The sequence below is a fragment of the Oryctolagus cuniculus genome, chromosome 8 (assembly GCF_964237555.1).
Source record: "Oryctolagus cuniculus chromosome 8, mOryCun1.1, whole genome shotgun sequence".
Taxonomy (NCBI): domain Eukaryota; kingdom Metazoa; phylum Chordata; class Mammalia; order Lagomorpha; family Leporidae; genus Oryctolagus; species Oryctolagus cuniculus.
The window spans coordinates 67,453,384-67,481,196 of record NC_091439.1 but is presented as its reverse complement, the minus strand read 5'-3'; the positions used below and the strand labels follow the sequence as shown (position 1 = coordinate 67,481,196).

The window sequence follows — 27,813 nt, the reverse complement described above, 5'->3', positions numbered from 1 at the left end:
TGGGCAGGTAGCAGTGTGTCTAAGCATGTTTTTCTAGTTTCCCTTTTTTAATTATTTTGTCAATGCTATTAACATAATCACATATACATCTTAGAACTGCAGTAACCAAAATCTAATTATTATTTCAACTGGATTGAAATCTGAAACTATAGTTTTACCCATTGATCTTGATTGCATGACCCATGTCACACAGAACACATTTCTATATTATAAAACTTTCTATTTTAAGACCAGCTGTCTGGTTTCTTCTCCTGAAATCTTCACTTCTTAGTACTAAACACCTTTTGTGTTTTGAATCTATGGCCCTTCACCATTTTGATTACCCATGATTAAACACATCCCAGGGCACGTTTCTGCAAATGTTATCTTTGTCATCTCTAGAACTTTGATTTGTATCTCCTTTTATTTCTGCTATTTCTCTACTATTTAACATGTTCTTCCGTCTACTTTGCTTTCTATATGGAACACAGTTATAATAGCTGTTTAACATCACTTTTTACTAATTCACATATAATTTTAAGAGAACTCTAAGGTTTCTCTATTACATGCAAAAAATATTTTTATATTTTTATTTTCAACAGATTCAATATGTAGATACAAGTCTAAGAACATGATATTCTCTATCTCTCTCCCTCCCACTCTTCCTCCTTGTACTGTACTTTCTGCCTTTTTTTAGTTTTTAAGAGAACATATTATAAATTTACATTGCAGTGTATCTCACTGCCCATGATCCAACATGGGAAGTGAGATACACAGCAGACCCATAGAATGGCAGATGTCCTAAACAGCACTCTGGCCTCAGAATCAGCCCTTAAGGCATGCGGATCTGGCTGAAAAGCCCATGAGAGTATTTCAGGCATGGAAAGCCAAGACACTCTGGGGAAAAAAAAAAAAAAAGACCTAAATGAAAGATCTCTCCGAGTGAGATCCCAGTGGAAAGCACGGGTCATCAAAGAAGAAGGTACCTTTCTCTGAAGGGAGGAGAGAACTTCCACTTTGAACTTGGCCTTGTCTAAATATGATCAGAGTCAGTGAACTCAGGGGGCTTCCATAGCCTTGGCAGCTCATGACAAGAGCCTAGGGTAATTACTGATGCCATCAACAGAGTGTCAATTTGTTAAGTCAACAAGAGGAGTCACTGTGCACTTACTCCTCATGTAGGATCTTTGTCCTTAGTGTGCTGTACATTGAGATTTAATGCGATAACTAGTACTCAAACAGTATTTTTCACTTTATGTTTCTGTGTGGGAGCAAACTGTTGAAATCTTTACTTAATGTATGCTAAACTGATCTTCTGTATATAAAGAGAATCAAAAATGAATCTTGATGTGAATGGAAGGGGAGAGGGAGTGGGAAAGGGGAGGGTTGCGGGTGGGAGGGACGTTATGGGGGGGAGAAGCCATTGTAATCCATAAGCTGTACTTTGGAAATTTATATTCATTAAATGAAAGTTTAAAAAAAATTTACATTGCAGTAAAAGGCAAAGTCAGAGAGAGAGAGACAGTCCATCCACTGGTTCACTCCCCAAATGGTCACAATGACCGGGGCTCACTGAATAAGAAGTTTAACAAATAAAAAGTAAAAAGATGCTAATTTAGTTGGGATATAGACAACAGATATAAACAATAGAATGGGAAAATGACCATTTCACACATATACAGGTTTTTTTGGTCATTTAGTCATTCATAATTTTTCAAATAGAAATCAATGACAACATAACATCTAAATATTTCCTGTGTGGTTATCTGTACTCCCATGTTTATTGCAGCACAAATCACAATAGCTATGATATGGAATCATGGGGCTGGCGCTGTACTCCACCTGCAGTACCAACATCCTATATGGGCACCAGTTCTAGCTCCGGCTGCTCCTCTTCACATCCAGCTCTCTGCTATGGCCTGGGAAAGCAGTGAAGACAGCCCAAGTGCTTGGGCCCCTGCACCCACATGGGAGATCTGGAAGAAACTTTTGGCTCCTGGCTTTGATTGGCCAAGCTCTGGCCATTGCAGCCATTTGGGGAGTGAACCAGTGAAAAGGAAGACCTTTCTCTCTGTCTCTCCCTCTCATGGTCTATAACTCTACCACTCAAATAAATAAATCTTTACAAAAAAAAGATAGGGAATCAACTCAGATGCCCATTAGCTGATGACTGGATAAATAAAATGTGATATATACATATATATATTACACACACACACACACACTGTGAAAAGTTACTCATTCATTAAAAAAAAAAAACTAAAATCTTGTCTTTCACAACAAAATGGATGCATCTGGAAACCATCATACTTAGTGAGATAAGCCAGTCCCAAAAAGACAAATACCATATGTTTCTCTGATATGTGGTAATAGAGTACCAAAACATGTAGTGCATAATTATTTGCATTGCAATCTGCATAAAACTATTCCTGTGTATAAACTGTTGAGAATAAATGGCTTAAAGAATATTATTTTGATATTAATGTACTACCTGATAATCAGGAGGACCAGGAGTAGTATAAGCTTGTTTCTGAACCAGGAAAAAAGTCCGAGGAGCAGAAGAACCAAATGCAGTTTCCTTTTTTTTCTTCAATAATGTTTTTCTAATATTAGAAATTATAGTACTGTTTAGGATATCATAAAACCCAGGACCTAAAAGTATAAAGAATATCATTTGTAAGAATAAGCATGACTTAATTATAGCTTTTGAACTGAGCTATTCTAAATAAATTAATCTTTTAGAAAGAGCCCTCTTCTCTTTCTCTCTCTGGCTCTCTCTATCTGACTTTCAAATAAATAAATAAATCTTTAAAAAGGTAGTAGGGGGCAGCATTGTGGCACAGTGTGTTAAGCTACATCCTGGAATGCCATTATCTCTCATTGAAATGCCAGTTCGACGACCCAGGAGCTTGGGCTCCTGACATCCACACATCCACGTGGGAGATCCAGATCCAGATGGAGTTCCAGAATCCTGGCTTCAGCCTGGCCCCGCCCTTATGTTGTGGCAATTTGGAATCAGACAATGAGTAAAAAACTAGAGCAGAGACTGGCACTATGGCACAGTGGGTTAAAGCCCCAACCTGAAGCGCCAGCATCCCAGATGGGCGCCAATTCTAGTCCCAGCTGCTCCTCTTCCGATCCAGCTCTCTGCTATGGCCTGGAATAGCAGTAGAAGATGGCTCAAGTCCTTGGGTCCCTGTACCCATGTGGGAGACACGGAGGAAGCTCCTGGTTCTGGCAGTTGCAGCCATCTGGGGAGTGAACCAGCGGACGGAAGACCTCTCTCTCTGTCTCCACCTCTCTCTGTAACTCTGTCTTTCAAATAAATAAAATAAACCTTAAAAAAAAAAAAAAAAAAAAAAAAAAAAAAAAAAAAAAAACTAGAGCAACCTCAAGACTCTAAAAAGAGTCCTTTAGGAGACTATTGGTGATGAGTGGAAAGGCCAAGAGGAAAAATGCTATGATTGCTAGAGAAAAGATAACTTGTATTATGCAATGAAATTGCAAAACTAATAGTAAAATTAATACAAAATTAATACTTTTACTAAAATAAACACTTGAGGTAATGAAGAAAAGACTTAATAATTTGTCAATTCTAGGGAATCTTCCAGAAAGGATATCAAAGTGACAACTAGTTGCTTTTATTCATGTAAGAAAAGGTATGGTTAGAAAGAACTGAATTTAAACAATTCATTTTTTCAAGTAGAATTTATAGAAATTGAAAAATAAATAGAATTTTTAAAATTTGATTTAAAAACATTATTTTCATTCTATCTCTCCAGATAGCAAATATCTCAAACAAGTGACTTCAGGGTAAAGATCAAAAAGGCTATAAGATCCTTTGTTTCCTTTTTCTGAAAGATTTAGTGTGCTGCTCATAGAATCTCTCAGTTAAATAGAAGGTCCTGTAAGAATCTTAAAATCTTATATTCTATATCTCTTGGCTAGAATAACAGCACTTCTAAGAATTTAAGGGTGTTAAAACATAACTGCTTCAAAGATGATCCAAAACAAAATTTTCTCTAAACGAGAAATGTGGCTATTCATAGGAATTTTATTATAAATTAACATAATTAGAAATTCACAAGATTTTATAATAAATTGTACCAACTTGAGATGAAAGTGACAATTACAGTACTGAAAAGTAACTTATAGACCCCCAATTTGTAGGCAGAAAGTAGGTTAAGCTGCAAACAAGTCTATTTATTATAAAAAGGAAATAATGATACAAAATATTGAACCAAGAGCCAAAAAAAAAATCACAGAGAATCACTCCCAGAGTCTAACTAGATCCTCATCAAGAAAATAGCAACATATACCTCATAAGATTTCAGAATTACTCAGTCACTCATGTGACTGCCACAGACTGGTAGTCTTTCTTTTTGAAGAGATATGATTATCGCTACCTCTCTCCTGGTATTGTGTGTTGGATGAACCAGCACATCTGGTTTATAGATCTTCTGATACAGAGAAATCATTCACAAAATGGAGCACAAGAATTACACTCAAGAATTCTCACCTTTACTTATTCATATGATGAAATCTAGGACTCTGAAATCATTCTGTAACTCTAGGATATTTTAGGGTCCTTTAACAGGAGTGGGTGCTAAATAGTAGACAATATAGCAGTGGCCATAGGAAACTCTGCAGGAGAAATTTCTATAAATTCTTTGCTATCCCTGTCATTATGAGATGCAGCCTTATGTCCTTCCTTTCAGTAGGTGTTACCCCGAGTGACTTGTTTTACTAATGAAAAGCTAAAGAAGTTATATACTGGAACCTCTGTGGCTGAGTTAGGAAAAGCCTTGGGGCATCTGCTATGGTCTCATGGTGTCCTGAGTCACCCCATTAAAGGTCAGACTGCTTGCCCTCAGGCAGGCATCCTGGTGCTAGCTTTACTTGGAATGACAGTTCCATCTAAGCCCTGTATTCTAGTCATCTCACAAAATGATATGTGGTAGAAAATTCTATTGCTTTAAGCCACTAAGTGTGTTGCATGGCAATAAATAACCATTTTAGCAATTGTATTAGTAACTTTGGTTCTTTATTATGAGTTTTATACATTAGAATACTTAGAGAAAACTAGAATATGTGAGAGGGCATTCCTAAAAATATAAGTTTAATAAAACTGATCATAAATTTTATTATTAGTAGTTACTACTGAGTTGATAACATTCTATATGTCAATCACCAGGAGAAAATTATGAAATTCCTTAAGGAAAAAACAATAGAAAATTACAATTGATATTTATGAAAGGTTAAATTGAAATCTTATTAAAGCTATACATTATTTTGACTTCTCTGTGTACAGTAGATAACTAATGTTTAAAAAAAAAGTTAACTTAAAATGACACTACCAACCACGGGATAAAAAAAGTACTCTCTGGGGCATCCACCTTGTTAAGAATACTTAGTTACTTAAAGCTAAAGAGTATAAATATGTGTATTAATTGCTAACCTGGCATTTCCTCTGTCCTGGAGTCCTGTGTAAACTGAGCAGTTCTTTGACCAAATGAGGAACTTTTCAGTCCTGATGTTTTCTTTGAGGATTTAACAGCAATTTGAGGTTCATTATATGTACCAGGAGCTGGTGTGACTGATTTCACAGATACAAATCTCTAGTGAAGAACAGGAAAATATACCAGTGAAAAACTACTGGACATTTTGATATATCATGAATTAAAAGCAGTCTTCTGAGTAATGTAACAAAGTTTAATTTATTTCTTAATGGAGTAAAGAAAATGTAAATAAATTAAGATCCTATACCCATCAAAACGTAAAATATATGAGCTTTTAGTAATATCACCTATATACTAATATAGTAATGCATTATATGTCTTATTAAGGCAGATAGACTTTTTAAGGGAAATAATCTCAACATAAAATCCTAGATATCAGTGTACGGATAATTTCACATTTAGAGGGTTTTGAAAACTGGAATAATGGATAAAAAACTGTATACTCTAACCTAATTTCTTTTTTGTAATCAAGTTAAATGAATTGACAAGGTTTCTCAACATCTATGTTATATTAAACCAATAATTTCATTTGATATTTAAAGAAAAATAAAATCTTTTTAAAGATTTATTGTATTTAGTTGAAAGCCAGAGTTACACAGAGAAAGGCAGAGACAGAAAGAGATCTTCCAATTGCTGGTCCACTCTCCAAATGGCACTAAAATCCAGGGCTGGGCCAGACAGAAGCTAGGAGCCAGGAGCTTCCTCCAAGTCTCCTATATGGGTACAGAGGCCCAAGAACCTGCGCTTTGTTCTGTTTCTCTACCAGGCACATAAGCAGGGAGCTGGATCCAAAGTGGAGCAGCCGGGTCTCAAAGTAGCTATGCCACAGTGCCAGCCTCATGAAAAATAAAATCTTACATTAAGTTGTTTAGAAGTCCAGCTTAATGTATATACTTATTAGCATTAAATATATGTGTATCTATAACTATGAACTCTCAGAAAATATATCACTGTGTATCCGACTTTTTAACTTCTTACTTTAAAGTAATTTCAAACTTATAGAAAATTTAGACAAATAAAAATAATATAGAAAATATCTCTATAATAATTACCTAAATTCATCTATGGCAAACTTGTTACCCCAGTTATGATCTTTGTTGCCCATTATCTCTTTACCCTTGTCCATTTCTCTCTCTCTGTCTCTCTTTCTCCTACACGTTCTATACACATATATACACAGAGAGAGAGAGAGAGATATTCTAACACATATAGAGAGACAAACAGACATGAGAATACTTTTTAAAGATCATAAAAAATGTAATTAAAAGATATTATATTGCAAAATGTTTTCAAATATTCAAAAAGCTCATTGAATGTGTTATCATAAGAAAATTTCATAGATTTCAAAATGTTTGTACCAAAGTAAACTTACATATAAACATATATATATACACATACACTTAAATTTATGTTTCTAAACAAATATTTAATCATTAATAGGAATCAAATATTTTTTACCCATAAATACTTTAGTATGTATTTACCAAACAATAGGGACATTTTCCTATATTTATATAGCACAGTTGTTAAATTCAGCAAATGTATCAAAGATAAAATATTTTTGTTATCCAATCTACCATTCATATTCCAAATTTGTTACTTGATCTAATAATCTGTCCATACATCTCTCCCTACATACATAATCTAACCTAAGTCACACATTGCTTTTAGTCATTATGTCCCTGTAGCCTCCTTTAATGTAGGGACACTTATTTGTCTTTTGTGACTTTGACAATTTGGAAGAATATCACACCTCCCTTTTGTACAATAAAACCTGCCTTGCTTGGACTTTATTTGAAGCTTGCACATAATTATAATCCAGGTTATGTATTCTGGGAAAGAATATTAAACAGACCATGTTATGGCTTTCTCAGTGCATTATATCAGGAGGCACATAATGTCCTGTGGTAAGGACAAAAATCACTGGTGATTTTAATTTTGATCAAATTCAGTATTCATTCTACATTTAACAGTAAACAATCAGCATTCTACTGTTTTTCCTTCAGTTATCTCTGCCATTATCAATCTAGATAACTAGCTATTTGTTACCTACATGTATGTACTCATGAGTGCCAATTTAATGATTTATAATTCATTACTAAACTTTCTATTAGGGTGGGGGAACTTCATATTGATTCTTGTGCTCCTCTGATATGTTCTCAGCTTTTTAAAAGGTTTCAGAAGTCATGTTCTGATGTAAGAACACATTGCAAAGTCATCTTCCAACTGCCCTGAAATCAGCCTGTTCCATCAGTAAATCCGCCACAACACTAGCCCCTCCCTAGATCCATATTTTTATGCATCTTTTTCCACAGTACAAACTCTGGCTCACAATATCAACTTGTCTGTTCAAACCTGTTCAATGCAACTACAATAGTTACATGTTACATGTGCCAGCATTGTGGCACAGAGGATTAGCTGCTGCCTGCAATGCTTGCATCCTATATGTTACCAGTTGGAGATTCAGCTGCTGCTCTCCCAGTCCAGCTCCCTGTTAATGTGCCTGTGAAGGCAGCAAAATATAGCCCAAGTATTTATGCCCCTACTACCCATGTGAGAGACCTGGATGGAGTTCCAGGCTTCTGTCATTCTTTCAAATAAAAGAAATAAATCTCTGTTAAAAAAATTGTTTGCAAGTTTTATACTTCCTGCCTACCACTCCTTCCCACCTGAGACTAAAGCGTCAGTTACTGTGGTTACCTGGATGATTCTTTCCTTTTCTCCTTTCAGGGGAGTTAAGGGTATTCATTTGGAATGCAATTGCTCATTTGCTTTCAGTTTTACTTTCTTTTTTAAAAAAGAATTACTTTATTTATTTGAAAGACAGAGTTAGAGAGAGGTAGAACCAGGGGTGGGGGCGTCTTCCATTCCACTGGTTCACTCCCCAAATAACTGCAACACCGAGAACTGAGCTGATCCGAAGCCAGAAGCCAGGAGCTTCTTCCAGCTCTCCCATGTGGGTGCAGGGGCTCAAGGACTTGGGCCATCTTCCACTGCCTTCCCAGGCCATAGTAGAGAGCTAGATCGGAAGAGGAGCAGCCGGGACTCGAACCAGTGCCCAAATGAGATGCCAGCATTGAAGGCAGCAGCTTTAACCCACTGTGCCAGAGTGCCAGCCCTAGTTTTACTTTCTTTTTAAACCCTTAATAATCTTATTAATTTCCTTTACTCTTCAATATGTGAAATATTAAAAAATGCTTCTAAAAGACAAAACATTTGTTTATAATAGAGTCAGGCAGACATTGTAGTACAGTGGATTATGCTGTCGGCTGAGACACCCACATTGCTTATTAGAGTGCCTGAACCTGAGTCTCACCTCTGCTTCTGATCTAGCTCCCTGCTAATGTGCCTAGGATGAAGCAGATAATGACCCCAGTATTTTGGTTCATGTTACCCACAAGAGACTTAGATGGAGTTCCTGGCTCCTGGCTATGTTCTGGCCTAGACCCAGCTGTAACATTCATTTAGGGAGTGAACCAGCAAATGAAACACGTGTGGGTGTGTGGGTATGTGTGTGGGTGTGGGTGTGGGTGTGGGTATGTGTGTGGGTGTGTGTTTCTCTCTCTCTCTGCCTTTCAAATAAAGAAATAAATAATCTCTAAAAATGAATAATAAATAAAGATACCTATGGGATGCTGAGCCACTGGGGGGAGAAAGTCTCAATTTGTAACATTTGCCAATTTCCATGATATAAACAAACTCAAAGCAGTGACTGTTTTCACATTAGCAACATAAATAAACTTGCAAAACTCCTGGAAAACTAACAATTTCTCAAGAAAGCCAATACAAATTAGCTGCAGCATACTTGTACGTGCACTCTACCCCTAAAGCATTCACTATAGGTAAACAATGACATTATTTTCTGGTTTATCTTTGTTTCATAGATACTACCTATGGCCAGCTTCCACAGAAAGCCTTTAAAACCTGCTCTTAAATATACAGTTGTGTCATAAGTTACATGTTAACACATTCATTAGCAAAATAGATTTTAAAATATACTAAAATAGATATTTCTTCAAAATCAGATGTTCACATACACAAATTTGCTTAGCAAAAAATGTTTAATAGATGGTTCTAATTCAAACATTGCTCTGTGATATTCATACTGTTAATAGTCTAATCTGAATTCATTTCATTTCCCCCATATTTTGGGCCATGTTTTTGCCAGATCATATCTGTTTCAAATTTGATTACATATCACTTTTCTTTTTATAATCTCCTTAAGTGTCATTAAATTTGTTGTTGACCTCACATTAGGCCAATTAGACTCAGTACATGAAAATGATGATTACCTGGGTTTGAGAAAGGAAAGCATGAGATGCATTGTTCACATGGGGTGATGAACTTTCAGTCTTCTGGAACTGACTTTTAATATCATACTTTCCAGGACCCGGTACTCCCTAAATTATAAAAAAGAAACATATATTCTAATTAACCAAGAGTCTACAGCACATGAGAGGAACAGTTGGCTAAACATCTATACCAAGATACAGAATTTTTCAGCAAATTCCAATATGATATGACCAAAGCATTGCACTGAAAGGCAAGCCAGAACACACTTTTTAAAAAGCAACAAAAATTTTCCTTAGTAAAGCTTCCCTTCAACCTGAAAACACACTGCTTGAAACTTTACTGCCCTCTACTGACAAAACTCAAAAAAATTATCCAGCTCTTCACATGATTAAAGAAAAATAAAAATGACTTCTAGAGTTATTCCATTTAAAATCATCTCACTAGCTTTCCTCTAAAAATACTGTACTATCTTTTGAAATTTCCATTAATGAATAGCCTGCTATTTTTTCCAACAAATGGGTTTTAAGAAATATTTTAACTACAAATGTTAGATGATGTCAGACATTAAACTTTTAACTAGATACTTTACAAGAGATAAAAATTAATTCAGTAAGTCATAGAACTCAGTTCTTTAACACCCTAGCAATATAAATTAAATGTATAGCAAGGCATGCTATTTATTCATTATCAACTCTTTTAAGTACTTTGATAAAGTACCTTTCATAGTAAAAAAAAAAAAAAGGTTAGATTCATATCTTCTATGTATCTACTTTTCCACATCTGAAAGAATTTTTATTGATTTATGAATAGAATTACTTGGCTTACAAATTGGATGTATAATGAAGCTCTATGAGCACATTCTGTCACTCCTGTCTTCCTACATCCAAATCCAACCACTTCTCTCCACCTCCACAACCACCACAATGATTCAAGCCATCATTTCGTAAATGAATTACTGTAAGAGTCTCCCAACGGTCCACTGTTTCCACTCTTGTCCATCTTCAGTCAATTAACATAGACACCAGTGATGAATTCACTCCAGACTCCAAACTGGATATATTACTTATCCCAAGCCCATCAACCACTTCTAATCTCAGAGCAAAGCCCAAAGCACTTCATATAGTCCAAATTCCACCCCCACAGCATACTATTATCAATCTAACCTCATCTCCTACCACTCTCCCCCTCATTCCATCAGCTCCATCTCTTTCCCAAATACATCTGCTTCCAGACTTTGGCATTTGGAATGTTCTCATCAAGCAATGTTCTCCATTAGTGCATATTCCCAATAAGTCATTTCAAGATTATCTAATCTAAAATGTCATTGCCTTATCCCAAATAATTCTTGTCCAGTTTCATGCCTTTTCAAAACTCCTATCATTTACTATTATTTCAAAAATAATTTTGTTTGTCATGTTGTAAGCTATAGAAGGGAAGGTTTTGGGTTTTTTTTTTTCTGTTTGTTCACTGTTGCAACTCTCACACATGGAAGAATACCCTTAGCACAGTAAGTGTTCTTAATATTTCCCAAAAGAATGGATGAATCGATGAATATATGAACTGAAGCATACATTTTTACTGGCCACATTATGATGTAGAAATATGTTCCTCTGCCAAATAATGTGTCACTAAGTAAATGTATTAGACATTTCTGGATATAGTAAAACATACAGCTCATATACTCATATTAAAAGAAATCTGTTTGGGGAAAACAGCTACATTACAAGAAACTCATACAGTTATACCTCTTCTTCATAGCAGTCAGTTCAGAGTGCAAAAATATACACACAAGTGTATGTTTTGTCTCAAACGAGTAAATTTGTGAAATTACTTGGTGGCAGACAGAAATGATCATTTCAGTCTTCACATCTAAGACCATTTTTAAATTATGAACATGTAGTAAAACCATGTACCAGATATATAAAGATGGGTAGCATCACTACAAACAGTGTTAATCGCTTTTCTAGAACTTTAGAGAGATGCTTCTTCTCCATATATAGGCAGACATGGTTTAAAAAATCAGCTAAGGACAAACCACAATTACTCTCCTTTGTTTTCAGCAGTTCCATAAGTAGTCATTAATGTGGATCACAGAAAATATGTTAAGTGTGAGTAATAGGATAAATAAACAGTTCTAAAGGAACTTTTTCAAATAAAATCTTGATTGCTTCACAAAAACTTCCTTTTCCTTTTTTCTGCTTTTTTATAAAATTCCAAAGGAACTTTGCTTTACAAAGATAAAAAGAGCAGTAAAATGGCTGAGTTTTGATTAATAGTTATAGTTTGCTTGAATGTATGTTAATTATAAAGCATTTGAGTAATCACTTTGTAGCAATCACCAAATCTTATCTACATTATGTCATGATGTTCAGGGATTCTATTTCAACCAAGCATTTTTTTTAACTTTTATTTAGTAAATATAAATTTACAAAGTACAGTTTATGGAATACAATGGCTCCCTCCCCATAACTTCCTTCGCACCCGCAACCCTCCCATCTCCGGATCCCTCTCCCATTCCATTCACATCAAGATCCATTTTCAATTCTTTTTATATACAGAAGATCAATTTAGTATATATTAAGTAAAGATTTCATCAGTTTGCACCAACACAGATCATAAAACATACTGTTTCAGTACTAGTTACAGCATTACTTCACATTGAACAACACATTAAGGACAGAGATCCTACATAAGGAATAAGTGCACAGTGACTCCTGTTGTTGACTTAACAAATTGACACTTTTGTTTATGGCATCAGTATTCTCCCAAGGCTCTTGTCAGGAGTTGCCAAGGCTATGGAAGCCTTTTGAGTTCGCCAACTTCAATCTTATTCCAACAAGGTCATAGTCAAAGTGGAAGTTCTCTCCTCCCTTCAGAGAAAGGTACCTCCTTCTTTGATGGCCCATTCTTTCTACTAGGATCTCACTCACAGAGATCTTTCATTTAGGTTGTTTTGTTTTGTTTTGTTTTGCCAGAGTGTCTTGGCTTTCCATGCCTGAAATACTCTCATAGGCTCTTCAGCCAGATCCGAATGCCTTAAGGGCTGAGGCCAGAGTGCTGTTTAGGACATCTGCCATTCTATGAGTCTACTGTGTATCCCGCTTCCCATGTTGGATCACTCTCTCCCTTTTTAATTCTATCAGTTAGTATTAGCAGACACTAGTCTTGTTTATGTGATCCCTTTGACTCTTAGACCTATCAGTATGATCAACTGTGAACAGAAATTGATCACTTGGACTAGTGAGATGGCATTGATACATGCAATCTTGATGGGATTGTATTGGAATCCCCTGGCACATCTCTAATTCCACCATTTGGGGCAAGTCAGCTTGAGCATGTCCCAAATGAACATCTCCTCCCTCTCTTATTCCCACACTTATATTTAACTGAGATCACTTTTCAGTTAAATTTAAACACCTAAGAATAATTGTTTGTTAATTACAGAGTTCAACCAATAGTATTAAGTAGAACAAAAAAATACTAAAAGGGATAAAGTATTAAATTGTACATCAACAGTCAGAACAAGGGCTGATCAAGTCACTGTTTCTCATAGTGTCCCTTTCACTTCAACAGGTTTCCTTTTTTGTGGTTGATTAGTTGTCACCGATCAGGGAGAACATATGATATTTGTCCCTCTGGGACTGGCTTATTTCACTCAGCATGATGTTTTCCAGATTCCTCCATTTTTCAACCAAGTATTTTAAGCCTTCTTGGCATCTTTGACAGGCATTCAAAAAAATCAAAGTTCCAAATTATTTGGACTTTGATATTTCCAGTTGGGTCCCTGGGAATATCAAAGGATATATGTCTCATTTTACAGAGACTACAACTAATAAGGCTATTTGGATTATATTAAAGGTACTGTCATGATGTGAAGTGGTACTAAATTTTAAGTTATGATAATGTAAAATGCTAGTAATACAAATGTGCAAAGGTTACAAGTCTAATGATCTTGTGTTATCAGACATGATGGTTATCTTAATGAGAAAGGCTCAGAGTCCTAAAATAGATGAACGTTTTGTAAAATTCTACAGGTGCTTTCAAATATATTGTGCAGAGTAAGCAAGTGCCACTTCTTGTTGGTTAATGAGTTCATAATTTTAAACATGGTTATTTAAAGTCTTTTGTAATTCACAGTTTTGTATTCTTCAAAAACTAAAAATCAGATTTACCACTCATAAAGTTAAAACATTAATGGTTCTATGTATCAATGTGACTTCTTTTAGGTTCCAAGTTCCAAAGGACTTCTTTTTCCCTGACCTCTATTGTATTCAATGTTTGGGACAGTTCTGTAAACAGATAAAGCCAATGATGTAACACAGGTATCAACTTAGAAAAAAGTATGATTAATTCAGATCAGTAACAGCAGGAAGTAATTCTAATCAATCCATGGTAACTTTTTAAAGAAAAAAAAAAGCTAAAGATTTTAAAAAGCTACTATTGAAAACTGCTTCATTGTTCTATCTTGTATGTTATGTTATTAATTTTTTAGAAACCTTTTATTTAATGAGTACAGATTTCATAAGTACAACTTTAGGAATATAGTGATTCTTCCCAACATATCTGCACTCCCACCCCCAGTCCCATTCCCAGTCCCATTCTCCATTGAAATTGGTTTTCAATTAACTTTATACATAGAAGACCAACTCTCTACTAAGTAAAGATGTCAACAACTTACATACAAACGCACAAAAAATATATAAAATTGTTTGAGAACAAGTTTTACAGTTAATTCTCATAGTATAACTCATTTAGGACAGAAGTCCTGCTTAGGGATTAAGTACACAGTAAATCCTGCTGTTAATTTAACAATTAACACTCTTATGTACAAAGTCAGTGATCACTTGAGGCTCTTGACATGTGCTGAGAGGCTATGGAAGACTTCTGAGTCCACAGTCTCCATCAGTAATTAGGCTAGGCCATAAGCAAAGTGGTTCTTTCCTCCCTCCACAGAACAGTACATCCTTCTTTGATGGCCCCTTCTTTCCACTGGGGTCTCACTCACAAAGATCCTTCAAGTAGGACATTTTTTTTTGCCATGGTATCTTGGCTTTCCATGCCATACCATGCTCTCATGGGCTTTTCAGCCAGACCGGAATGCCTTAAGGGCTGATTCTGAAGTCAGAGTGATATCTAAAATGATTGTCATTCTATGAGTCTGCTGTGTGAACTGCTTCCATGTTGGAACATTCTCTCCTTTTTAATTCTATCTATTGTTATTAACAGACACTTGATCATATTTATAATTCCTTTAACATTTAATCCTATATATGATCAATTTAACACTTAATATGATCATTTTAACACTCTAGATAGCATTATTAGCACTCAGCATAATGGGATTTGGATTCCCATAGCAAGATATTAGCTGTATACTTGGAAGTAAGTCCATAGGAATCTAAGCAGAACCATATAGTTTTACAGTTACAAAATTCCTCCTCCCTCTCTTATCCTCACTCTTATTTTTTACTGGGTTGAACTTTCAATTGATTTTATACACATATGATTAATTCTATGTTAAGTAAAAAGTTCAACCAATTGTATTATGAAGGAAAAGAAAAAAAGACAGAACTGTTCCTCAACAGTCAAGATAAGCATTGTTCAATTCATTGCCTTTCAAACTGTCAATTTCACTTTTAAAGGTTTCCTTTTAGGTGCCTGATTAGTTATCGTAGAGCAACATACAAGAATATATGGTATTTGTCCCTTAGGACTGGCTTATTTCACAAAGTATGATGTTTTCCAGATTCATCCATTTTGCTGCAAATGACCAGATTTTAATTTTGTACGGCTATATAGTATTCCAAAGAGTACAAATCCTGTAATTCCTTTATCCAGTCTTCAGTTGATGGGTATTTAGGTTAATTCCATGTCTTAGCTATTGTGAATTGAGCTACAATAAACATGTGGGTGCAGATAACTCTTTTATTTGCCAATTTCATTTCCCTGGGGTAAATTCCCAGGAGTTCAATGGCTGGGTCATATGGTAGGACTATATTCAGACTTCTGAGGTATCTCCAAACTGTCTTCCACAGTCATTTTACCAATTTACATTCTCACCAACAATGGATTAGGGAAACTTTTTCTCCACATCCTCACCAGCATTTGTAGTTTGTTGATTTCTGTATGAAAGCCATTTTAACTGGGGTAAGGTGAAACTTCATTGTGGTTTTGATTTGCATTTCTGTGACAGTGATCCTGAGCATTTTTTCATATGTCTTTTGAATTTCCTCTTTTGAAAAATGTCTGTTTGGGGCTGGCACCGTGGCTCACTTGGCTAGTCCTCTGCCTGCAGCGCTGGTATCCCATATGGGCGCTGGGTTCTAGTCCCGGCTGCTCCTCTTTCAGTCCAGCTCTCTACTGTGGCCCGGGAGGGCAGTGGAGGATGACCCAAGTGCTTGGGCTCCTGCACCCACATGGGAGACCAGGAAGAAGCACCTGGCTCCTGGCTTCGGATTGGCACAGCACCAGCTGTAGTGGCCATTTGGGGATTGAACCAACGGAAGGAAGACCTTTCTCTCTGTCTCTCTCTCTCACTGTCTATAACTCTATCTGTCAAATAAAAAAAAAAGAAAAATGTCTGTTTAAGTCCTTTGCCCATTTCTTAATTGGGTTGTTTACTTTGTTTTTGTGGAGTTTCTTGATCTCTTTATACATTCTGATTATTAATCCTTTATCATTTGGATGGTTTGCAAATAATTTCCGCCATTCCGTTGGTTACCTCTTCACTTTCCCGGCTGTTTCTTTTGCAGTACAGAAGCTTCTCAATTTGATATAATCCCATTTGTTAATATTGGCTTTGGCTGCCTGTGCCTCTTGGCCTCTCTCTCTCTCTCTCTCTTTCTCTCTCTGCCTCTGTCTCTCTGTAACTCTGCCTTTCAAATAAATAAATAAATCCTTTTTTAAAAAAAGAAATGGGAAAACAATTTGAATTTTTCACAAGATGAAACAAAATAGCCAACAGACACTTGAAAAGATGCTCAATATCACTACCCATCAGTTAAATCCACATAAAAACCACAATAAATGTTCACCTCATCCCAGTTAGATTGGCTATCATTCAAAAATTTAAAAAAATAACAAATGCTGGTGAGTATGTAGGGGAAAAGGTACCCTAATACACTACTGGAGGGGATGTAAACTAGTATAACCACTATAGAAGACATTATGGAGATTCCTCAGAAATCTGAAAATATATCTGCCATATGACCCAGCCAGCCCACTTCTAGAAACTTACCCAAATGAAGTGAAATAATCATATGAGAGTTATTTGTACCTCCTTATTTACTGCAACTCAATTCACAAAAGCAGAGATGGAATCATACCAGATGTCTACCAACTGATGTCTGGATAAAGGAAATGTGGTATATATACACAGTCATAAAAAAATGAAATACTACCTTTTACAACAAAATGTATATAACTGAAGACCATTATGCTTAGTGAAATATGTTGTCCCAAGAAGACAAATATCATTATGATTTCCCTGATTTGAGGTAGCTATTACACAGAGTACAAAAAATGTAGTGATCAAAATTGACATTTTGATATTTGATTACTGTTTACAGTCCTTGACTCATACTCTTTAGGAACAATAGTTTTTCTACTTACTACTTATTGAATCCTTTATTTAGTGAAAGGTTAAGCTTGTTATTATAAAGAAACTTTAAAGTATATAATTGTAAAAGTTAAAAGAAAAATAAGAAATGGAGAGAGGCTGTGAGCAAGAGAGTGAGGGAGAGAGGGTAGGGTAGGAAGTATCATTATGCTCTAAAACTGTATTATGAAAGGAGATTTATTCCTTTTTATAAATAAAAATTTAGAGATGAACCTACAAACACAACTGGCCTATAACTCTTAGTCTGATCTCTCTTTATTCCTTAATAATAAAAAGCAGAAAACAGAAAATAAATCATATGACCTATACCCAGCAGGAATTGTGAGACTTAAGTGCAAATGATTATGTTTAGAATTCAATTTGGAATTGAAAATATATTGGCTATTCACTATAAGAAAGGAAGAAAGAAAAGGGGGTGGGAAGAAGGGAAAAAGAAAGTAAGAAGGAATAGAAATGCCAGAAATAAATCTACATCTTTGACTAAGAAACTAAAAATATACCATGGAGAAGAGACAGACTCTTTGATAAATGGTGCTGGAAAATTGCATATCCATATGCAACTGACTGAAACAACACCCCCAACCTCTCAGCTTACACAAAAATCGATGCAAAATATGTCAAAGATCTGAATTTAAGACTTGAAACTATTAAACCATTTACAGAACACAAGAGGACACTGTGCTGTGGTGCAGCAGGTTTAGCTGCCACCAGCAGCGCCAAGTGGAGTCCCAGCTGCTCCACTTCTGATCGAGTTCCTTGCTAAAGCTCTTGGGAAAGCACCAGGTGACCCAAGCCCCGGGCCCGTGCCACCCACATGAGACCCTTAAGAAGCTCCTTGCTTAGGCCAGCTCCAGCCCTTGTCATTGCAGTCATTGGGGGAGTGAACCAACAGATGGAAGATCAATCTCTCTCTCTCTCTCTGCCTTTCTCCCTCTCTTTCTACTTCTGTCTCTGTAACTCTACGTTCCAAATAAGTAAATAAATCTTTCAAAAGGAAAGGAAAAACAGGGGAAACACTTCAATATAATGGCACAGCCAATGAGTTTTCTTGCATAAGATCCCAAAAGTGCAGGCAACAAAAGAATAAACAAATGGGAGTACATCAATCTAAGAAGCTTAGAAAACAACCAACACAGTGAACAGATAGCCAACAGAATCGGAGAAAGTATATTCAAACTATTTATCTGACAAAGACTACCCAAAATACATAAGGAACTCAGAAAACTCAACAAAAAGATAACAACCAATTCAATTTTTAAGTAGGCAAAGAATCTGAATACACTCTTCAGAGGAACTACAGATGGCCAACAAATACATGAAATAATGTTCAATATTACCAGCCATCAGGGAAATGCAAATCAGGAGTGCAATGAGGTATCACCTCACTCCAGTTAGAACGGCTATTATCAAAAACACAAAAAAATAACAAATGCTGGCAAGAACATGGAGAAAAAGGAATCCTTATACAATATTTATAAGAATGTAAACTAGTAGAGCCATTCTGAAGAACAGCACAGAGGATCCTTAAAAATACAAATAGATCTATCATATGTCCCAGCCACTCTACTTCTGGATATATATCCTAAAGAAATGAAATCAGCATATGAAAAAGATACCTGTACGCCCATGTTCATTATAGCATTATTCACAATAGAAAAGATATAGAATCAACCTATGTATCTATCACTGGATGAACAGGCGAAGAAAATGTGGTATGTATAAACAATGGGATATTATTCTGTCATTAAAAAAAGAATGAAATACTGGCATTTGAATAACATGGATGTAACTAGCAATCATTATGTTAAACAAATAAGACAGATATAGAAAGAAAAATACCACATGTTCTCTTTCATATATGGAAGTAAAAATAATTATATTTTATCTGCATGTAAAATAAAATCTGGAAAGAGTGAGGGTAGAGAGTTGGGGGAAGGCATTTACATGAAAGTTTTCTCCATTCTGCCATTCATTTCCATTCATCCATTAGCTTTTACCACTTACTACTTCCCATCAGCTTTTTTTCTTCTGAAATTGAAGATATCTGGTATCAGTAATCATATCTCTCCCATTCTTTTTATTTATAACATTGCATTTTTCTCATTCCTTTACTCATTAATTTATTGACACTTCAAGAGGGTCATGAACTAAATTCCATCTTCCCAAATTCACATTAAAGTTCTAACCCCAAGTACTTCAGAATGTAAGCATATTTGGGTATAAGATCTTTAAGGGGGTAATTAAGTGAAATAGGGAATTTAGTCTGAGTCCTAAGCAAATATGACTGATTTCTCTACATGAGGAAGAAAGTTTGACATAGATATGTGCGCAAACAGAGGAATAAGCATGTAATAAGACCAGAAGAACATGGAAGAACATGGTCACTTACATGTCAGAGAGAGAGAGACCTCTGAGTAAATCATTGTTGACATCTTGATCTCAGACTTTTAGCCTCCAGAGCCATGAGCAAATAAATTTCTTTGATTCAAGCCTCCAGTCTTTGAAACTTTGCAGTGGCAGCCCTAGCATTCTAGTACAAGGAGGAGTTTGATGCATGCCTGAATTCATTCCACTTTGTTTAACTAGAAGCATTTATTTTTTATTTATTTATTTATTTATTTATTTATTTATTAAATTTTATTTAATGCATATAAATTTCCAAAGTACGATTTATGGATTACAATAGCTTCCCCCCCATACCGTCCCTCCCACCCACAACCCTCCCCTTTCCCACTCCCTCTCCCCTTCCATTCACATTAAGATTCATTTTCGATTATCTTAATATACAGAAGATCAGCTTAGTATACATTAAGTATGGATTTCAACATTTTGCTCCCACACAGAAATATAAAGTGAAAAATAATAGATGATTTTTTTTAAATGATGATGAAATCAGAGCAGACCTATTGTCATGTTTAATCCCAGTGAGAGTCAAGTTGGGAATTGATAATTTCTTTTTTTTTTTTTTACAGAGGATCAGTTTAGTATGCATTAAGTAAGGATTTCAACAGTTTGCACCCCCATAGAAACACAAAGGGAAATATATTGTTTGAGTACTCGTTATAGCATTATCCCTCTTAGTAGTTTTTTTATCTGTTCTACTTAATATGACTGGTTTAGATCTGTAATTGATGCACAGTTATTCTTAGGTGTTGAAAATTAACTGAAATGTGATCCCTGTTGAACATGGTGGTGGGAATGGGAGAGGGAAGAGATGTATAATTTGGGACATGCTCAGGCTGACTTGCCCCAAGTGGTGGAGTTGGAAGCATACCAGGGGATTCCAATTCAATCCCATCAAGGTGGCATGTACCAATGCCATCTCACTGTTCCAGGTGATCAGTTTCAGTTCACAGTTGGTCATGGTGAAGGGACTGGGAGTCAAAGGGAGCACATAGACAAGTCTAGTACCTGCTAACGCTAACTGATGGAGTAAATAAAGGGGAGAGTGATCCAACATGGGAAGTGAGATACTCAGCAGACTCATAGAATGACAGATGTCCTAAATAGCACTCTGGCCTCAGAATCAGCCCTAAAGGCATTCGGAGCTGGCTGAAAAGCTCATGAGAGTATTTCAGGCATGGAAAGCCAAGACACTCTGGCAAAAGATCTCTGCGAGTGAGATCCCAGTGGAAAGAACAGGTCTTCAAAGAAGGAGGTACCTTTCTCTGAAGGGAGGAGAGAACCTCCACTTTGACTATGACCTTGTCTAAACAAGATAAGAGTCGGAGAACTCAGAGGGCTTCCATAGCCTTGGAAACTCATGACTGGAGCATAGGGAGATTACTGATGCCATAGACAGGAGTGTCAATTGGTAAAGTCAACAACAGGAGTCACTGTGCACTTACTCCTCATGTAGGATCTCTGTCCTTAATGTGCTGTGCATTGAGATTTAATGCTATAACGAGTACTAGAAGCATTTATAAAACCCACAAAATATAAATAATTTCATGAAGCTAAGAATGTAAGAATAGAAAACAATGGCATCAACATAGTTTGAGAATCACTGAATGGTCAGCACTGTGACACAGCAGGATAAGCCGCCTATGCAATGACAGCATCCCACATGGATGCCTGTTTGAGTCCCAGCTGCTCCATTTCTTATCCAGTTCCCTGCTAATGCACCTAGGAAAACAGTGGAGGATGGCCTAAGTCCTTGGGCCCCTGCACCCACGTGTGAGACTCAAAAGAAGTTCCTGGCTCCCAGCTTCAGCCTGGCCCAATCCCAGCTGTTGCATCCATCTAGGGAGTAAACCAGTGGATACAAGATTTCACTCTCTGTCTCTCCTTCTCCCTCTCTATCTCTCCTTCTCTTTCTCTCTCTCTCTCTCTCTCTCTCTCTCTCTTTCTCTCTCTCTGAAATTCTGCCCTTCAAATAAACAATCTTTAAAAAATCATTTTATATCATAGCAATTTTTAAACAGATTTATTTGAAATGTAGAGTTACATTGAGACAAAGGAAGAGAAAGAGAAAGACAGGTCTTCAATCTACTGGTTCATTCCTCAAAACGCCCCAATTGTCTGGGCTGGGCCAGGCCAAAGCCAGGAGCTTTTTCAGGTCTCCCAGGTGGGTACAGGGGCCCAAGCACTTGCGTCATTTTTCACTGCTTTCCAAGGTGCATAATTAGGGAGCTGGATCAGAAGTGGTTCAGCTGAAACTCAGACATCCGTGTGGGATTATAGCATTGCAGGCAGTAGCTTAACCCACTACATCACAACACTGGCCCAATCATGGCAATTTTCAGAAGATGGGAAAAAAGTTGACTTTACCATTCTTTTGAAACATTAACAGTTTAATAATATTAACTGAATATATGAGAACATAGACTAGTGTCATCTATAACTCTTGACTTTTCTGCATCTCTCCTTCAAATACAGAAGTATTTTTTCAGAACCTGATATTTGTACAGAACATAATTGCATGCATATAGCATCCAAAACCAGGATATTGCCCTTAAACTATGATTATTCAAACATATTAACTGAGGAAATGGCACTGATTGCCAAATGATGTTTGGTGCAGAAAGATGCCAAGAAGTCTACTTTTAGGTTTTTCATTTGTTTTCATGAACTTTAGTTCCACATCTAATTTAACTGATTGTTCTTATCAGTATATTTATAACAAAGTATCCTCATTCTATACATATCCAAGCAATGACATCACAAAAATAGTATAGAGAAATTATAGAGAAATTTAAGGTTATTTTTTCCTAGTAACCATCCAAATACCTATAAAAGCTTTTATTTTAGTTTATATGCTTTAATTCTTAGAGTATAAATCTGTATCCAGCATTCACTGAGATAATGGTTTTGGTTCTTCTTGTCCATAATCCTTCTTACAAGTGAAATGAAGTAAAAATAATTTCTCACATTTACTGAGTACCATGGTGGGACAGGCATTATACTTGATATTTTTCCTACATGGTCCTTAATCCTTAAAAGTCTCACAAGGTAGACAGCATGATTCATAAATTTTCTCAATGAGGAAAAAAAATTCATGGAGATTAAGTAATTTAACTACCAAACTCTTAGTAGTGGCAAAAATCAAAATAAAGTCTGGCTAACTACAAGGCCCCTCCTCTTTTTCAAGGAATTTAACAAAAGTACAGGATTACAGAGATCATGGAAAAAACTGACTGAAAAATATTAAGGGCTCATTAAGATATTATATTGGAGAGTCTTCAAAAATTCATGGAAAATGTTCACTTATGAGAAAACGATGCATAGATTCAAAAATTCTTTTGAAGCAAAATAAACATCTAATTCTATTTTTCCACAAACTACTTTAGGTACCCTCCTACAGTAACAGGCACTGTTTTATATTCTGGAACAAATTTCTTTGGTTAAATATTCATTCTTTTTGCAATTATTTATTCAATCAACCAATACATTAAGCATTAATATGGGTAGCAAGAAAGAGCTCTCCCCTCAGGAAGTGAAAATTTCAGTGAAAAAGACCAATATGCAACAGTTAACAAGACTAACAGATACAAGGTATAATTTCTGACAGGAAGGATATAAAATGTTGGTACAAAAAAATGTTATATGGAAAGGAAAAACCATTTATGTGAAACCTAAACAAAAGAAGGAACTTCTCTTGGGAAAAGTGGATGGAATAACATTCCTATTATGTCCTTAGTGTGCTGTACATTGAGATTTAATGCTATAACTAGTACTTAAACAGTATTTTTCACTTTATGTTTCTGTGTGGGAGCAAACTGTTGAAATCTTTACTTAATGTATGCTAAACTGATCTTCTGTATATAAAGAGAATCAAAAATGAATCTTGATGTGAATGGAAGGGGAGAGGGAGTGGGAAAGGGGAGGGTTGCGGGTGAGAGGGACGTTATGGGGGGGAAGCCATTGTAATCCATAAGCTGTACTTTGGAAATTTATATTCATTAAATAAAAGTTTTTTTTTTAATTCCTATTATGGCAGCATATGCAAAGAACATGGAAAATTCGGTCAGAATAGCATTCCTGACAGAGTGAAGATCATTTGTAAATCTCTGAGGAAGGCTAGAGCAAGGAATAGAACTCCTGAGTTGAATGATCATTTTATATTGTCTTACTTAGGAATCACTAAACTGTTTTCCATAGGGTTATCTCAATTTTACATTCCCAGCAGCAGTGCATGGGGATACCAATCTCTCCATCACCTCATTAATACTTGTTATTTTTCATTTTTTTATTATAGCCATCCTAGAAAAGTGGAATCTCACTGTTATTTTGATTTGCATTTCCCTAATGCCTAAGGATGCTGAACATTTTTTATGGGTTAATTGGCCATTTGGATATCTTCTTTGGAAAAATGTCTATTTAAGTCTTTGGTCTATTTTTAACTGGATTCTTTGTCTTATTGTTGTCAGATTACAATTTAAGAAGATAAATGTACTGCCTACAAACAATAGATTAAAGAAAGGAATAATATTTTAAGTAGAGACACAAGTTACAAGGATATTTCAAAAATCCAGGCAAAAGAGAATGCCTTCTTTGATTGGACATTAGTTGAGTGATGATAATAAAGCACTTATTAAAAACAAAAATCAGTTTCTATAGATTGTCTACACAGATAGTCACCAAAAATTTCTATACCCTTAATCTTATGCTTATCTCCCATCAGAAGATGGGAGAGTCTTTTTCCATCTCCTGGAATATGAGCTTCCCTTGTGGTTTGGTTTGACAAATAGAGTACAGAGGAAACTGAATAATACCACTTCAGAGCATAGGCCTTAATAGGCATAATGTGCTCCACATTTGCACTCACAGAACCCTCAGACTCCATGAAATTAATCCAATTACCAACTCCATTCATGACAGCCAACCTATATGAGGTGCCACACATGTAAATATCTTCACTTTTTCAGTCTCAGCCCCATCCCCAAAAGAATGAAGTCGCAGGAGTGGCCCCAGGTAATAACAACATGGATGAGAAAAACAAGCTAACAGAGCCCAGTGAATCCAGAGAATCAGTTTACTGAGAGGTTAATTTCAGTGGGCCTGGAACCAGCATGAGCCATTTCACTGAATTAACTAGGAGGCACTGACCCTCAATCAGGAATGAAACTACTAATTAGACTTACTTTATAATTATGGGTCCTATGGGCTTCAGAGTAGTTTTCATCTGCTTGTGAACATGTTTAACTGATAACAGTATGCTTGATGATTTCTACATGGTTTCAGTGAGATTCATGGAGGATTCTACCATTTGGTGCTTGGTCATGAAACAGTATGCCCAACCTGCGCCGCGGCTCAATAGGCTAATCCTCCGCCTTGCAGCACCAGCACACCACATTCTAGTCCCGGTCGGGGCGCCGGATTCTGTCCCGGTTGCCCCTCTTCCGGGCCAGCTCTCTGCTGTGGCCCGGGAGTGCAGTGGAGGATGGCCCAAGTGCTTGGGCCCTGCACCCCATGGGAGACCAGGAGGAAGCACCTGGCTCCTGCCCTCAGATCAGCGCGCTGGCCTTGGTGGCCACTGGAGGGTGAACCAACGGCAAAGGAAGACCTTTCTCTCTGTCTCTCTCTCTCACTGTCCACTCTGCGTGTCAAAAAAGAAAGAAAGAAAGAAAGAAAGAAAGAGAGAGAGAGAGAGAGAGAGAGAGAGAGAGAGAGAGAGAGGAAGGAAGGAAGGAAGGAAGGAAGGAAGGAAGGAAGGAAGGAAGGAAGGAAGGAAGGAAGGAAGGAAGGAAGGAAGGAAGGAAGGAAGGACGGGCAACAGCATGCCCACTCACCAGCAGCATATAAGAAACCTGGCAAGACTATTTTGTGGTCCCTGTTTCTGAGGTGTTTCTTGTACATTTCAGTAGTTCCTGATATAAAAGAGAAAGTAATTCCTGGTATGAGAGGGAAAATAATTAAGAGTTCACTTCTGTAATCTTTGGAATCCTTGAAGCTTTTGGCTAATCAAGAATGCCCTTACTTTAATGCTGTGGCTATTTTATTGTTTTTCAGCAATAAACTATAAATTTAAGCATTGCCATTTTGCCTTAGCAATCAAACTCTGTCTGCCACTTTAGTGCAGTCATGAAAAATAATGAATTGTTATTTTAAGTCACATCGTTTGGGAGTACTTGGCTATGCACCAACATAACTAAAACAGCAACAAATATTTACTAATCACCTACTGTTTGCCAGGAACTATTTCAATTCACAGATAAGAAAATTTTGACACAAAGGAAATAAATTATTTGCAAAAGCAACATAACTTCAGCCAGATACTATTGGTTATCCACAATCCCAATTATCAACCTCCCTTTTCCCAGCCATTGATAAGAGTGGATGTGTGAAACCGTCCTGGATAATGAATGTAAACAAGTATCAGATACAGACAACAGAAGCCAGGGAAAGATTAGGAGAAGACTAATTTAGTTTGGACATTTTGGTTTCCTCATTCCTATAAAACATCAAAGATGAGCTGTCAAACAAAATAAAAATTTACAAAGCATTGGAGATCAATGGGGAGGTTGAGGATGTAAATACACATTGGAAGATACCTGTGTATTTGAAAGTGATTGGTATATGTAAGTTATACCTAAAGCCATAAAATTGTAAGTTGTTTCTGAGAAAATTGCATAGAGGAAAAAAAAGAAAATGTCTTAGAATATTATGTGATTATGTGGTATTATGCTCATAATAAAAGGAAAAATCCCTCTTTTTAAAAATAGAAAATATTTTAAAAGTATGTCTCACACTTTGAGAAGAAATGACTTGAACAGCCCTGTCTTGACAGTCAAGGAACAGTTTTGTTTTGTTTTGTTTTTCTTAATGGAGAATGGGACTGGGAACGGGAGAGGGAGAAGGAGGTGGGATGGGAGTGGGGATGGGAGGGCGGGTATGGTGGAAAGAATCATTATATTCCTAAAGTTGTACTTATGAAATTTGTACTCATTAAATAAAAGATTTCTTTGGAAAAAAAAGTATGTCTCAAATACAATTAACTCTTTAATTTAGTCAATCTTTATGATTTATTCTTTATAATTCCTAATTGAATCTTTATGATTGATTGAACAGAATATTATTCATATATAACTTTGAGACTGTAGAAAAGAACATGTGTATATTACATTCATTTACATAATGACAACATAAATTTTGGTTCACTGAGATAGCATAATGCATTCTTTATTTTTGATTTCAGGAAACAAATATGTTATGCTCTCTGTGGCTTTTTGAAAACTAATTAAATTTAAACAGAGCTAAATTAAATAAACATGGTAAGGAACACTGTAAGTGAACCAAACCATTTGAAAAGTAACTCTGTTCATCAATAATAGCAATGTAAGTGGCACTGGGTCTCAGATGCAGCACTTAGGTTATATGCCATGCAGATGAGAAAATTAAATCAATGACAGGAAGTGTTTGGGAAGATAAATCATATACTAGTTAGCCGACCATATGTTCAGTAACAGCAGTAGAAAATAAAAGTAGCTTTGCCACATCAATTTGGGCAAGTAAATCAGAAGAGGCAACATGTAAATGTAAGCTACTAACTTTGACTATACTCATATATTGCTGCTTTGGAGAAGAGGGTTGTCTCACGCAATGTCAACCAAATAAATATGAGATTGAATAAAGCTGACTGAAAGCTACTTGGATTCCATAACACATTTGCTGAATAACAGTTCATGTCAACGGTGGCATTAGTAATTCAGCAGAGTCAAAAATCCAATATAGCAAGTCTGAAACCACACTGCTAAGTTCTGAGATGAAGTAAATATGAAGAAATAAGGCCATCTTGAAAATCTCACAATGATCAAGAAATACACAAAATCTTTGTGCTGAAAAGTTTTCACCAAGAAGAAACATGGAAAATGGCTTGTAGCATTTTCCTATAATTACTCTAGCCTCTGAAGCAGATTATCTAGTAGCAATCAAGATTTATACTATTTATTGTGGTAAATCAGT

General features: G+C 36.1%; 1 protein-coding gene across 6 annotated transcripts in view; it reads right to left on the bottom strand.

Moving 5' to 3' along the window:
• Positions 1 to 27,813, bottom strand: part of STPG2 (sperm tail PG-rich repeat containing 2) — a 604,392-nt gene that overhangs the window by 463,693 nt on the left and 112,886 nt on the right. For all 6 annotated transcript variants that reach the window (XM_070047844.1, XM_070047843.1, XM_051820162.2 and 3 more), the window contains 3 exons: positions 9,791 to 9,898; positions 5,438 to 5,597; positions 2,471 to 2,631 (listed from right to left, as the gene is read on the bottom strand). In XM_070047844.1, coding sequence (XP_069903945.1) covers positions 2,471 to 2,631; positions 5,438 to 5,597; positions 9,791 to 9,898 — 429 coding nt within the window. The remainder of the gene's footprint in view (positions 1 to 2,470; positions 2,632 to 5,437; positions 5,598 to 9,790; positions 9,899 to 27,813) is intronic.